This window comes from Hyaena hyaena, unplaced genomic scaffold (genome assembly GCF_003009895.1).
Source record: "Hyaena hyaena isolate Hyena2069 unplaced genomic scaffold, ASM300989v1 scaffold_25, whole genome shotgun sequence".
NCBI classification, from domain to species: domain Eukaryota; kingdom Metazoa; phylum Chordata; class Mammalia; order Carnivora; family Hyaenidae; genus Hyaena; species Hyaena hyaena.
In genome coordinates this window covers 4646732-4660860 of record NW_024080657.1, presented here as the reverse complement: position 1 = coordinate 4660860, position 14129 = coordinate 4646732, and the positions used below count along the sequence as shown (strand labels likewise).

At 54.5% G+C, this 14129-nt stretch overlaps 1 protein-coding gene across 2 annotated transcripts in view; it reads right to left on the bottom strand.

Annotated features, from left to right (window-relative positions):
- The window catches only part of PLCG1 (phospholipase C gamma 1), a 37304-nt gene extending 23427 nt beyond the window's left edge, over window positions 1-13877 (bottom strand). The window contains exons 1-2 of one of the 2 annotated variants that reach the window (XM_039227067.1): window positions 13811-13877; window positions 13039-13375 (exon numbers count right to left, since the gene is read on the bottom strand). In XM_039227067.1, coding sequence (XP_039082998.1) covers window positions 13039-13255 — 217 coding nt within the window. In that variant the 5' untranslated portion in view covers window positions 13256-13375; window positions 13811-13877. The remainder of the gene's footprint in view (window positions 1-13038; window positions 13376-13810) is intronic. The other variant, XM_039227068.1, reaches the window with a different exon arrangement.
- Window positions 13878-14129: the final 252 nt, after the last annotated feature.

The window sequence follows — 14129 nt, the reverse complement described above, 5'->3', positions numbered from 1 at the left end:
CTTTCATGGGGCGCCTGGGTGGCTCAGTCGGTTAAGCGTCCGACTTTGGCTCAGGTCATGATCTCACCGTTCGAGGGTTTGAGCCCCATGTCAGGCTCTGTGCTGACGGCTAGCTCGGAGCCTGGAGCCTACTTCAGATTCTGTGTCTCCCTCTCTGACCCTTCCCTGCTCATGCTGTCTCTCTCTCTCTCAGGAATAAATAAAACATTTAAAAAAATTTTAAAAAAATAGAAGATACAGCTTTCGCAGCCTGCAGACCTCTGAAGGGGAAGGATGGAGGTGCCTGGAGGGGAGGCAAGGGCAGAACCTAGGCACAGGTGGGAAAAGCACCTGACACAGCTGGAAGCAGAGGGAGTGGGATGGGCCAGCAGTCTCCATGTTGCTCAAGGCCTCTGGAAGGAGAGGCCCCCTCAGGGCCCCCAATCCCCTCTGTTCTGAGACTACGACCTTGCCCCTCTTACTTTCCAACAGAAACAGTCAGAAGCAGCTCCCAGCTACCACCAGAGAAGAGGTCGAGGGGGGGGTGCGGGGGGGAGGGTAGCTATCTACCCCCATTTGATAGACAAGTATCCAGGCTGGGAAACTTGGAGCCACAGGGTCACTCAACGAAGGAAAGGTGAGGATGGGGCTTCTCTCCTTCCCGTTCCTATGCAGCAGCTGCCTTCAAAGAGCAGCAGGAGAGAGAGGCCACAGCCCTTCCCAGGGGTACACAAGGAGACCCTGGTTGAATGTGGGGGTCCAAGATATACCAGGGCAGAGTTTAGCATCTGTTTCTGGCTGCGGTTTCATCAGCCACTCTTCCCCAAACACCTGACCGAGAAGGGCAGCCAGGCCTGACTCGGCATCTGGGCCCTCTCCCACCTTCATAAACAGGAAAAGGCCATTCAGACAGCTGGATGGAGGTCTGCAGGGTCCTCCTACGTGGGACCTTGAACCCGCATGTACTAACTGCCTCAGGGTACAGCTGTAAAGGATCCTTGCCAGCACATGAATCATCCAGAGTCTAGATTCTAGATGAATCTCCTCTCTGGAGCAATGAGAAAATGGAGGTTCCAAAGGGTCCTGTCCTGGTCACATGGTGGTTCCTGGCAGAACTAGGGCCCTCTGCATGGTCCCTAGCCTTCACACCACCCAGGCAGGCGGCCTCTGGCCTATAACGCTGGCCTAATCCCATGGATTTCAGAGGTGGGAACACCATGCCTAGGCCACAAAGGAAGGAAGGGAAAGGAGGCCCCACCCAGAGAACCCAAAGCTGGGAGAGAGTTGAGTGGCTGCCTATTACGCTTATTCATTCATTCCATCATCTAATCAAACGTGTATTAGACATCTATCTACTCAGTATCAGGCCCTGGGTTGGGTCCTGGGTAAACAGAGATCAATAAGGCACTTAAGTTCCTGCCCTTCAGAAAAGCCCCTGGCTGATGGCGGAAACAGATGTGGAAGCAGATAACTATGAGGTCGTCCAAAGATGGAACAACAGGGAGATGTCTGTGGTGCTGACAGCAGAGAAAGTGAGCGCTGCTCTCTGGGACTTCTCAGACTGCTCTGTAGAAGGCAGGTCTGGAGGGCGGATCTGCCTGTGTCAGGCAGAGGGGATCACAGAAGCCAAGGCATCAGTGAAGCAGTTTGGAGTTGGAGGTGGGGCTAGGCATTCAGTTTCATGGAAGAGGGGAAGGGACAGCAGGCCTTCCTGGCCTTCAAGGCCACAACAGGAGAAAGCTGCAGTATGGACCCGGCTTGCTCCAACTTTCTTATCCAGACATCTAAATAACTCCCCAGGCAGCCCATGGTTCAGCCCCCCAGGCAGAGGTCCTGTAAACTCTGACCTGTGCCAGCCACCACCACAGGTTGATGTCCAAGTTTCTTTCCAGATGTCTTGTGTCTGCCAGGCCCCAGCTACAGAAGAAGCTGAGGGCCCAGCAGGGCCGGGCCCCATAACTGTCCAGGACCTCAAAAGTCCAGTGAAATGCTCCCCCTAGTATATTCAGGCCACCTGGAGAACCAGAACACTGAGTTTAAGTCACTTTTCCATCATACTCCTTCCTGCCCCTCAGAGGAGTCAACAAGGTTGACCATGGCCTCCCTCCTGCTTGGACCTCTGCCCTCAGCTTCTCCCTCATGATTTCCCCTGGGTTTCTCCCTTCTTCTTAGGCTGCAGGCCTACCTGCATTAAACACAGGCCTTTTGCAAGGCCGAGGCCAAGGTCCTCTCCTCTCCCAGTGTTCTATCTTTTCCCAGGCATCGGTGCCCAGAGATTTCAGTGCTTCCTCTTACGGACACCTCGGTCCTCAGCTCTAAGCTTCAGACCCTTTGGTCCAACTACCTACTTGCCATTTACACCTGCTCACCTCAAAAACAACTCAAAAAGTTAACCCCTCAAACCCAAATACACTCTTCAACACTTCTCTCACCAAAACCCAGGCCTCTTGCCACACCTCTTGGGTCAGCTAACACCATCACCTCCCGACAGATACATGAACTAGAAATTTTAGAACCATTCTTAGCACCTCCTTTTCTCTCAACACCTGCAACCTAATCCTTGGACAAGCCTTACTGGCTTCATTTATTATCACAACCATGTTTACCAAGCACTTAGATGAGTGGGAATCCTATGCGTATTTTGTCTTCTCTATGGAGTGTGAGCTCCTAGGGGAGTTGATTATGCCTGTCAACTTTAAGGCCCCAGGCTGTGGCAGGAAATTGAATGGCTTAGAAGACAGAAAAATCTGGGACCTCCCTCCCCTGTGGAAACAATAGGGGCCTCTGACTGGCGATCCAAACAGCAGGAGCTAAGTTGGGAGGGGAGATGGGAGGGGGATGCCAGTGGCCTCCCCTGCGGAGCTCCTTGTGAAGCTCCATGCCAGCCCTGGCTTCCTGCCTCTTTGGTTTCCATGTTACCACACATGCCCTATTCCCTCTTGGGGGAAGGGGGGTGGGAGGGAGGTATGCAGCCAGCCCTTAAAGTCCCAGCAGAATCAACCTTGACCAGGAGGTTGGAGATGTGCTAAGCGATGAAGGAAGTCATGAAGGCAAGGCCTGCTCACCCAGACACCCTCTTCTGAGCCCCCCACTAGGCTCTCCCGTTTTAAAGCCAGCCTCTCCTCAGCATCTGGCCACACTCCCTCTGGCCTCTTGACCAGACCAAGCCAAGGCACTCCTCTTGTCCTTCTTTTACTTCCTAGACAGGCAAGGCCTTGATGCATGATCTAGCCTCTGACCTCACTCCAAGGTGATCAGGAACTCACTGCCTCCCCAGGAAGCCCAGCCAGGATTCTTCAAAGTTGCCTCCCCTATCAACAGGAATGGCTACTTTGGGACCTCTCCCTCCTGATTTAAATTTCCTAGTTCTACCTGCTTAAGACGGCTTCTGGCCTCACCTCCCCTAACAGGCTCCTCGCTGCCTCCCACCACAGCCTAGAGAGCCTCATTCTCCCACTGTGGACCCATTCTCAGGCCAGGGACTAGGACATCCTTGTGGAAACAGTCCAGGCACCAGGTGTTCTGCACCAGGTGTTCTCTGGTCACTGGAGGGGATACTCTGTATTTCACTGCTGGTATCAGGGGGCCCTGAATAAAATCCTGGACAACGTGACATATGTTACCCTTTCTAACCCCGGTGGATATGCTGAGAGCTCCCAAGAAAGGCCAACAGGCACATTATACTCAATTACTACTTCTTCGAGTAGAGGAAGTGACATGGGTAGAAGAGGGAAGCTGCCTCCCAACAGCTGGGAGAAAATCAGGTGGAATGGGGGGAAGTGGTCTGCAGAGCCTCAGAGAATCTATCACCTCCCATGCTGCCCTCTTGCCCCCAAGCAGGCTGAAAAGCCTTTGGAACCTGTGGCCAGCTCCTCCACTCCTTCCCACGGTTAGTCACTCTATGAACTCAGACCCACACTCTTGGGCCTAAGGCTAAAGTCACTCAATCCCATGGGGTTAGAATTTACCCACCACACACCCACAGCTTCACAGCCAAAGGCCCTGTGTGGTCAGTGCCCTACTCCCCCCACAGGCGAGGCCAAGCCAAGGACACTGTGACCTGGGGCCATCCCTTAAACAACCACTTCCCTCAGCTCAGCCATATCCCCAGGTGTCCAAGAAAACAGGAAGCCAACCCCAAAGTGAACGGCCCACCCCTACTGAGTTAGAATTAGATCTCACACAAACAAGTGGTAAAACTCGCCGTGGCCCAGCCCCTCACCAGTCTGGTCAGCGTTCCCTGCCAGGGCCTGGAGCTTCCGTCAGACTGCCCACTCTTCATCGTGCCCACGCCTTGCTCCCAGGCACCTCAAAGCCTTTGTACAGACTCTCTAACCAATGCTGGCATACCAGCCGGCAAAAGGAGGAACTCCACAAGGGCAAGATGGGCTGCTACGGAGAGGAAGATGACTATGTCTGGACACTTGGGCTCAGCCTATAAAGTCTTAGGTACAAATGTGTCTTGCTGGCTCTGGGCTCTCATGGTTTTCGGCATGTTCCAGACTGCAAGTGTCCCAGGATCAAGGACCAAGTCTCCTCCTTTACTTGCTTGCTAACCCCAGTGTCCTCTGTGCCAGGCATGGGCTCAGCAAAGGAGATGCCAGTCTTCTGCAGAAGAAAGCCCCGCCCATTTATTCTGCATCCTGAGTCTTACTGAAGCCAGGGCCAACCGCCAACACTGGGAAGGGCCCGGAAGGAAGCAGCAGAGCCTATACACAAAGCCTACATGTGGCTATAAAAAGGAGCCCTCCCTGCTTCCCCCAGGATGGGCCCGGTTCCTAGGAGGTGATGAGTGGGGGAGAGAGCTAGTACTTGTGCCTGGGCACACAGCCACTGCAGCCTCTTAAAGGCTAGCCAAGCACCACCTCGAAAGGAACTAGTGTTACAAGGAGGGGGAGAATGTTAAGAGCTAAGTGAAAATGGCAAGCAGAGACTTAGAGCCCCATCTCCTGGGACCACAGCCTCCTCCAAAGCAACCAACTCTATGTCCCCACTGCCTCTTCCCTCAGCGCGAGTATTCAGGGAGGGCCCGTTTTCCACATTTCTTTGCCCCTCCTCCTCCTCTCCCTCTCCTGAGAGCTCCCTGTGGAGGCACCAGCATATCCAGCAAAAGAGCTCTGAGAGCATCTGTGAGGAGGCAACGAGAGGCCCTACCTCTGGGCAACAGCAGGAAGCTGTGGCCACAACATCAGAGTTTCAGGGGCAGCTCAAGGAGGGCCCAGCAGGGAGAGAACAATGAGGCAGTGGCACAGCTATGGCATCTCAAGTCTGAACACGAAGGTACCTTGCTGCAGAGCGCCTGGCCACACGAGCGGCAGTCTATTGGCCCCAACAGCAGAGGCCCCCGCACCACTGCCCAGGCCAAGCCACAGAAATGAATTCCTCCCCAGCCTTTGTTCTCCAAACCCCTCTCCAGCCTAGTTTGCCCAGCGTTCGGGCCCTGCACCAGGAGGCTGACCCCGAGCCACTGAGGCCATGGCTCACTGAGGCCACTCAAGGAACAAGGGGCTTGTCATGGTCACGCACATGTAGAAGTAAAAAATGAGCCTCACTTGCTGTCTGCAACTGAGGTCGGGGGTTACTCATTATCAGAACACACCCCCACCTCTCCTGACTGACAGAACGGCCTCTGGTTTCTCTCCTCCACAGCACGCCCCAGGTCCCGTAATTATTTGCTCTTTCTGGCTGTACCTACCCCAATCTTTTCATTTATTACTGGCCTCCCTGGTGCTTGGCACGTCAGCAAACGCCAGCGTCCAAAGCCAGTGAAGCACAGAGGTGTCTTGCTGGTTCAGTGTGTCACAAGAGGCCCAAGCAAGCTGGGGGTTGGGGTCTTTTGTTATTGTTTTAAGGACAGACTAGCTATAGTGATAAACACACTGGCCTAGAGACCTACTACCACCGGGAACAAGGCACAGGTCGCAGCTCTTACGACCCAGTTAGCAGGCCTAACACACCAGCGAGGCAGGCAAATGAAAGAACACCTAGATGAATCTATGCACTTGAGCTTGTCATGAAAGAGAAGCCCTTCTCCGAGTACCTCGAGCACGGAGCCCCAGGTCTTTATTTCCCTGCAGAGGCTGAGGGACAGTTGTCACTGTGAGCCAGTAACAGCAAGTCAGAGCAGGGTTTTGTTTTTTTTTTTTGTCCTCCAGCTCACATGCTCTGCTATCGTCACCCCCGGCCAAGAGGAAAGCTTCCTGATGGGGGTGCCATGGCAAGATGAGGAAGCAGATAATCTAGATGGAGGGTCTAGGTCCAGTCTATCCACGGCCAGAAGCCTAGGCTGGTCCAACAGCACATCTGGCCAGAAGGCAGAGTGGATCAGATCACTGTGTCCACATAAAAAAGCACGTTGGTCCTCCAGAATAGTCTATCTTCTTGTCATTTTCTCAAGAGTGAAAAAATAAACTAAATATCGTAGTGGGAATCAAGACCCTGCATCTGGTCCCGGCACTGCCATGAACTTACTGTGTGACCTTACCCTGGGGGCCCTGGTTTCTCATCTATGAGGGAGAGCTAACCATTCTTGCCCTCCCTCAATACATGAGCTGTGGCGGCACGCAAACAATAGCACAGATGAGAAAATGTCCCATGAACTCTACTGCACTATTCAAATACCTGATTTTCCTCATGCCCCGGTCCTCTGTGCATAAACTCTGGGAAGGAACAAAGAAAACAAGCAGGAAACAGATTTCTACCCAGGCTGTCAGAGCAGCCACCAGTGGCCATGCCTGGTGGTGGAAAGAACTCGAGCTCTGTAGTTAGTTAAGGCAAAACCAAAAGAAACAAATACTTATTAAGTGCCCACAAGTGCCAAATGCTATGCAGAGCACTTTCACATAAAATCTTACTCCCATATGCGACTTCTTTTAACTATTGCTAATATACAGCTCTATGAGGAAGTGACTTTTACAGCTAAAAATTAGTTTCAAGTAGGTTAAAGTAACTTACCCAAGGTCACAGGAAGAGCTGAGACTCGAACCCAAGTCTGATTTGAGCCACAAATCTTCAGTCATATGGAGCCCACTTGCCAACAGCTGCTCAAGGCCACTCAACACCCTTGGCTCTGCCTTGAGTCTTATCATCTGTTACCATATAGTCCTCAAAGAGTTCCCTCCAGGGAAGCACAGGCACCATGCTTCTCTGAACAGAGCACTATACACGGAGCACCAGCACATTTCCCTCCTCCTATCCCACCCCCATTTCTCCCAGCCCCCAGTGACTTCTCCAGTTCTAAGGAAATAGAGAAGGGGGTTGGGGGTGGGCGTCTCCTTTCCCCTAATACCAGGCCTTTGTGATACTAGGCCTCACTTCCTCCCTCCAACTTATTCATCTCTGACCTCTTTGAAGCCATATAAGAGAAAAAGGCACAGAATGGGAAGAGATGCCATGACTTAATGAAGACTGACAGGTACAGTGACAGTAGAGGCAGAGACAGGCCCTACTGTATTGAGGTGGTAGCATTAAAGCACTTCCTAGAAAACAGGGGTCTCCAATCACTGTGCTCAGACAGCATTTCTCTGGACTAGGCACACAGAAATAGGCCAATATGACACCAAAGCAGCTGCTTTCAGCCAACTGTCCTGTCACCTTGCAAAAGCTGGCAGCGGGAAAGAGCCCTGACAACATCAGGGCTGCTGAGAGCTTGGAGAGAGGGAATGGGGAGGCCTCCTTGTCTCCAAACCGAAAGGGTTGGTGGCCAGGCACCAGCACCCTCAATACAATAGGCACATTTGCTCCCTTCCGCTACTGGGTACTCCTGGGGAACTTAACCCTCATCTTCCTCCTTGTCAGAACACCCACTGTGCCACACTCCATGTGAAACACTTTAGGAAGACTCTCCTCAAATGTTCACAATACCCTTACAAGATAAATGCAGCTTGTTACTATAACCCCCATTTGTAGACAGAGACCTGAGAGAGAAAGTCACACACTCAAGGTCACAGAGGAAGTTAGTTACACAACCTTAAGCAGGGTGAGTTCAGTACTCAAATGCTAAACTACTATGCTGCACTAGTCTAGTCATCCCTCCAGACCCAGACCCCTCCCATCTGGACACACTGTCGTATCCCTGCCCTGCCTCAGCAAGGAAGTCTTGCCCCTGCTCATCAGCTCCTTCCTGCCAACTGCAGTAGCTTCCCTCAACTTCTCCCAGATAAAATGCAAGACAGCCCCGCTTCAGCCTCTGCTGACAGCCACGACCTGTAGGACGGAGTGTAACCTATGAGCAAGGCACCCTGTGGCTGTCCCTGAACTGCTTCCAACCAGCCCCAGCCTTACCTCTACCACACTAAAAGCATTCCTGACCCCCACATAGGGATCCCCAGTGCCTCAGCCACACAAGTTCTTCGATCAGTCAAGGCTCAGCTCACAGGTCACCTCCCCTGGGAAGCGTTCCCTGGTTCTCTCCTCTCAACCCCAGCTCACTAAGCAGAGCTCGCTACTCTGCACTCACAGAGCTCTTGGTGGACCTTTATTATGGTACGCAGCACACACGGTTATAATTACATGTTCCCAGTTCTGTCTCTTCCAAGAGTGTGGGAGTTCCTTAGCAGCACAGTCCATGTGTTATTCACCCTTAGTGCCTAGCACTGGGCAAACAGGAGGAGTTCAAACACTATTTATTGAACAAATAAATGCTCCTCATTCTAAGAGGCTACACAAAAAAGGTTAGTGGCCAAGATCTCTAATCGTGACTCAAGCCTATGCATCTGTGTACATATGTATGTAGGTACACACACACACACAGTCTTAAAGTCAGATCTGGCTGATTCTGGCCACAAACCTCCAGTTACTGTGGCTCAATTACCATTGGCTGTTCACAGTCATTCCTGACTGTTATCTCTGCCTAGAGTCTTGTCACTTATTACTATCTTTTTCTCAAAGATGTCCCCCCAGGGAAGCATGGGCACTACATAGAAAACACTCTACAAGGTGCACAAGAACATCACCCCCCTCTTACCGCACCCCCACATCTCCTAGGGTTCTCCTCAGTTGGAGGTGTTGGAAGGGGGCCCAATGCTGGGTGTGCTCAGCTTCTCCAGTCATCTGTGAAGCAGGCCCTTTCCTAAGTTCACAGGAAAGAGCCCCAGCTGGACAGGGGGCCTGGCAGAGTTGGTCTGGAAACCCACACATCAGGGCAAGTGTGGGGTGCTGGGGGAAACACTAAGAGGTCTGACTTCCCCTGGAAAAACTACAGTCAGACAGGAAACACACATGCAGAGATGGCTAGCTCTGGAGATCCGGAATGTGTTCTTGCCCCTCTCCCACTGGGAGCAATCAGCCAGTACAAAGAAAACCCCCATGACACCGGGCCTGCCAGCCTCAGGCACCTTGGGCCCAGCCATCAGAGCAGACCTTGTGGTCTGTCTCACCAGCCTGACAGCCACAGAGGTCAAGCCCAAGATAAGTGGTCCCAATATCACCTCCTCTCTGAGCCTGACTGCCTAGTCTGGGCGGTTTGCTCTCTTCTGCCACCATACTGACCCCTCCCTCCCTGCGCGGCCAACCCCCATCAAAGGTACCACTAGGAATTATCATCGTTTTAGTTTTCCTGATGGCTAGGACCTGTTTTCATTCACCACCTAAGAGGGCCTAGCATCTAGAAGAGGAGGAAAAAAATCAAAGACGAAAGCCTGAGGCTCCAAAAGTCCCACAGAAGAGCATGGCTGTCATTCAGAGCCCTCCGTGGAACCTTCACACAGGCCATTGTGCCCACGATGACCCTTGACTGAACCAGCTCACCCCAGAAAGGCACCAGAAGGAAAAAGTGTGGAGCCAGAACCTAGAGAAGCTGAGGCTGTCTGTAACGCAGGTCAAAGCACAAAAATTTCTTAGAGGAGCAAAAGAGACCGCTGGGACACAGGACCTGAGGCCCACGGTCAGCACAACCCTGGGGCCGAGAGTCCTCTTGGGATGGCTAGTCAGTCAACGTCTGGAGAGCTGGGTCTAACTGAGGCTGTCACAACTAGCACTATCACTCCAGGCACAATTCACTCCCTGTATTTCCATTTCCTCATCTGTAAAATGGGACAGGACTCCAGACACACACATATACTTGGGAAGATTAGCCAAGAAAACATGATGAAAGGTCTCTGTAGCACTCAGCATGAAGTCTATAATTGTTTTGTATTCATTTATGTCAGTATCTGTAACGTAAAAAAACAAACATCAACTTGGTTCCTGTCACATCACCATGACAACTGGCACCAAAGCACTTCCCCACCCCTCTTTGGAGCCAAACTACCACCCCAGAAGTCAGCAAGTGCCAGTCCCATTTCACAAGTGGCAAAGTGAGAGGTCACAGTGAGGGTCCGAATGAGGCCTGATGCACGAGTGGAGTGCATTTTCGCTGAACCAACCACAGCATCCCTCCTTCAGGTCCAGACACCCTCAGGGCAGCAGAAGCGCCTCTCTCCTTGGCCAGGGGACAAGCACTATATGGAACTCTGGCAGAGTCAGCAGCAAAAGGCCAGGTGGCAGGGGTCACAGCTGTCAACCCAAATTTCCTCAAAGGCTGCAGAGGGGGTACTGCAGGGATCAGAACCCACCAACAAGGTGCGCCCAGGGACGGGCAGAAGCGGGGTGGCTTCAGCAAGAGGCTCCATTTACAAAGTGTGAACTCTACACAAGCATCTACTAGCATTTTTACTCAGACTCCTTCAACCTTGGCCTCCAAAATCAAAGGGCCCGGGCTCCTTCTACAGTCTTTGCCACGCTCCCAGATAGCAAGATCACTGAACCTGTATTTCTCTAGCTTATCTACCCTTGGGGGCTGGGGTCATGGGTCCTCTGCATTCCTTCCACCAGCCTCCAAAGACAAGAGACACCATGGACTAGACTCTTCCCTCCCTCGTCACACCCCTCCCTTCTGTTCAGGCCCCCAACTTACAAATAAAAGTCCTACCCAGCAGTCAGACGTGCAAGCCTCCATAGATTTACTCCATAAATTTTACTCTGTCATGTACTGTTCTATACGACAGGTGGGTGGCTGAGGAGAAGAGCTGAAGCAAAACAAAACCATTTCCTCCCTTTTTCCGGGTAGTGATCTAAGTGAAATGTGAACTTGACCCCCATCCTCCTCCCTTCCTATACCCTCACCCTCTCCTACAGCCAAGCTCCACCTCCCTCAACAATCCCAGTCTGGGGTCCAGGAGAACAGTCGTAGTCTATTCACGTTATCGTTATTATTAAAAACAGCTCACTTATTAAACGTTTACAGTGTGTCAAGCACTGTGAGATGTTTTACATCAATTTTCTCATGTAATCCCCAGAGCAACCTTATACAGTGGATATATTACCACTCCCATTTTACAGATAAGAAAACTAAGCTGAGAGAAGATAAGTAACTGGCTAAGGGAAACACAACGAATATATAGGCTTCAAATCCAGCCTTGCCTTCAACCAGTGTGCTGCACTTACCGCCTGTTGGTCACACACATGGTTTTAAGTGTTAGTTACTCAGGAAATCTCTATCGAGGAACCTCCAGCCAGTGCCACCAATTCAGTAGAGCAGAGGGAGCACCATAAAAGCAAGGAAGGGGCTGTGCCTAGAGTCTATCTCAGCTCCCCGCAGTATCTGTCCTTCCTCCACTTTGGAATCCAGTCTCTCAAATCACTAACATTTTCTCTTGATGGCTAACAGGGCTGATGGAGGCCCAGAGGAAAGCAGCTGCCATTTCTAAGTTCAGCAGCTGCATCAGATGTGGAGTTTGTAGTTGAGGATGGCTGCCTCACCACAAGACTTTCCTTCCTCCCAATCTCCTCACCCATCTACACACATGTACACCATACCCAAGGAGGTCTGTAGGTCCTTCCCGTGGGGGTGTCACTTCCTGACACCCCCTCTCCCCCACATGGACCTGGTTCTAACACCAGTCTCTGGGGAGGAGGGTCCTTGCAGGAAGCAACCCACAACCTAGGGTAGCAGACACATTCTCTTCTCACACTTGGAGGTGGGGGATGGAGGGTAGAGCTGGGTGCCCATCCGGCCACAGCACAGACATGGCAGCGTGGCTCTAAGTGGAGTAACACTGAAAGACCTGTGGGGTTTTTCAAAATCCCCAACTCCCTCCTTCCAACTGAGATCTGCCCCAAAGCAGCCAAGCTCAGGCCTGAGAAGGCAGGGAGGCAGGAAACCAAAAGGAGCCGCTCCTGGCTCTCTGCAGCCCTGGAACACAGGACAGGACGCAGCACAGGACAGGACGCAGCACACAAAGGGCGAGACCCCAAACTGGCTGCACGCTCTTGAAAAAAGTACCTGACTCCAAGGCCCCGAGGCTGGCCCTTCTGGGCCAAGCTCTAGAGAATGTGCTTCTAAGGGCAAGAGGAGCCTGGCCCCTTTACCAAGAGTCCCTGCCCTGGCTTTGGGTGTCTGCCCACCCACGCAGACCTCTAAAATTCAGTTTCAGGACAAAAGCGGGGGGGGGGGGGGGTTGTTGTAAAGCCACTGCCTTCTCTCAGGCTTTTTCCAAACCAAACAGGACTACCTTCCACCCTCTCCTCAAGAGAGAGATGAGTAGAGCTGGCTCTGATCCAAAACCAACCCTACCCCAACATCTGCCTAACTTCTACTCAGGGAACCCAAAGATTCCTTTGCAAATGGAGCCCAGCGTGGAGGCCCAGAAAGTTTCAAGACTCTCTTTTGGGAAAAAAGGTGGTGGGCGGTGACCGTCCGGTCTGGCCCCAGGTTCTGGGGCTGGGTGGGTTGACGCTGCCTGGGCTTCCCTCGTCTTGGCCCTCCCGAGATAGTTAGAACCCGACCCCGCTCCACCGGTCTCCGACCCACTAGGATTTTTAGGCCTCTGGGCCGAGAGCTCGGAACATGCCCCCCACCCGCGCTGGGGGAGGGGGTGTCCTGTCAGGTGACCGAGGACCCGGATGCCCCCCGCCCCCAGTGACCACCGGGGCCAAGGCGGGGGCGGGGACCGGAGGGTGCGGGGGAAGGCCCGAAAGTTTATCCAAGTCACTCCAGCGGCGGGCCGCGGCGCGCGAAAGCCTGGTGCAGACCCCCGCGGCCCCCGCGCGCAGCGGGCCCTGGGGAGGGGGCGCACTTACTGGCCCCCTCGATCTTGTCGGCGCCACGGCTCCACGTGATCTGCCGCGTCTCCAGCTTGACCTGGAAGGTCTTCCGCTCCGGCCGCTGCGACTTCTTGGAGTAGAACAAAGTCATGACGGTGCCCACCTCGAGGCTGCGGCAGAGGTGCAGCACCTCGGCGTCCGAGGGCGCGCAGGGCCCGCAGCCATTGGCGCAGGGGGACGCGGCGCCCGCCATGGCTCTGGCACTGGGGGTGGTGGGAAGGGGGGAGGGGGCGGCGGCAGCGGCGCAGGCCCGGCCGGCGGGAGCAGGCGGCTGTGGCTGAGGCGGCCGGCGAGCGGGCCCCGGCGGCGGCTCCTGCGGGCGGAGACGGGGCGGGGCCTGAGCGGGGGGCGGGGCGGCTCTGCAGGCTCCGCCCCGGCCCGCGCGCCGGGAACAAAGGCGCCCGCGCGCCCGTGGAGAGGACCCTCCGCCCGCCCGCCGCGCCTGCGCCCCGCGACCCCCCAGACAGGCCCCGGGCGGGGGCGCGGGGCGCAATGGCGGCCGCAACCAGCTCGTCCCTCTGTTCCGTAGAGCTTCCTCACGCTGCCCCGGTCGGCCCCGTCACGCGCGGCAGCCCCGCGCCGACCCGTCAGTCAGTCGCACACGCACAGGCGGCTGCCCAGCCCACCGTCCCGCACAGGCCCAGCTGCAGCCGTTTCCTCAACCCCGCTCCTCAAGCACTACCCGCACAGCGGCCGGAAGAGGTGAGGGTGCAGAGCGCCCCCAGGCCCGCCGGCCAAACCCGGTTACCTGGGCGGGCTGCCCGGTGGAGGGACCCAGCCAGGCCAGGCCGGGCCGCCTCACACCCGCGGCGGCAGCGGCGGCGGCGGCGGCGGAGGCGGGTCCTCTGCGCGCCCTCGGCGGGGCGGGGCGGGGGAGGAGCCGCCTGCGGATTGGTCGACGGTCTCTGATGGACAGCAGCCCTGTCCCGCCCCTCCCCTTCAGCCGCGCAGGGCTGGCCCACAGGCGGCTCCTGCGACTGCCAGACTCAGGTCTGTCCCTCCCCTGTGGCCAGTGTTGCCTTGGAAGGTCCGGTCTTACGGAAAAGCCCTCGTCCTGAGCCTACCCT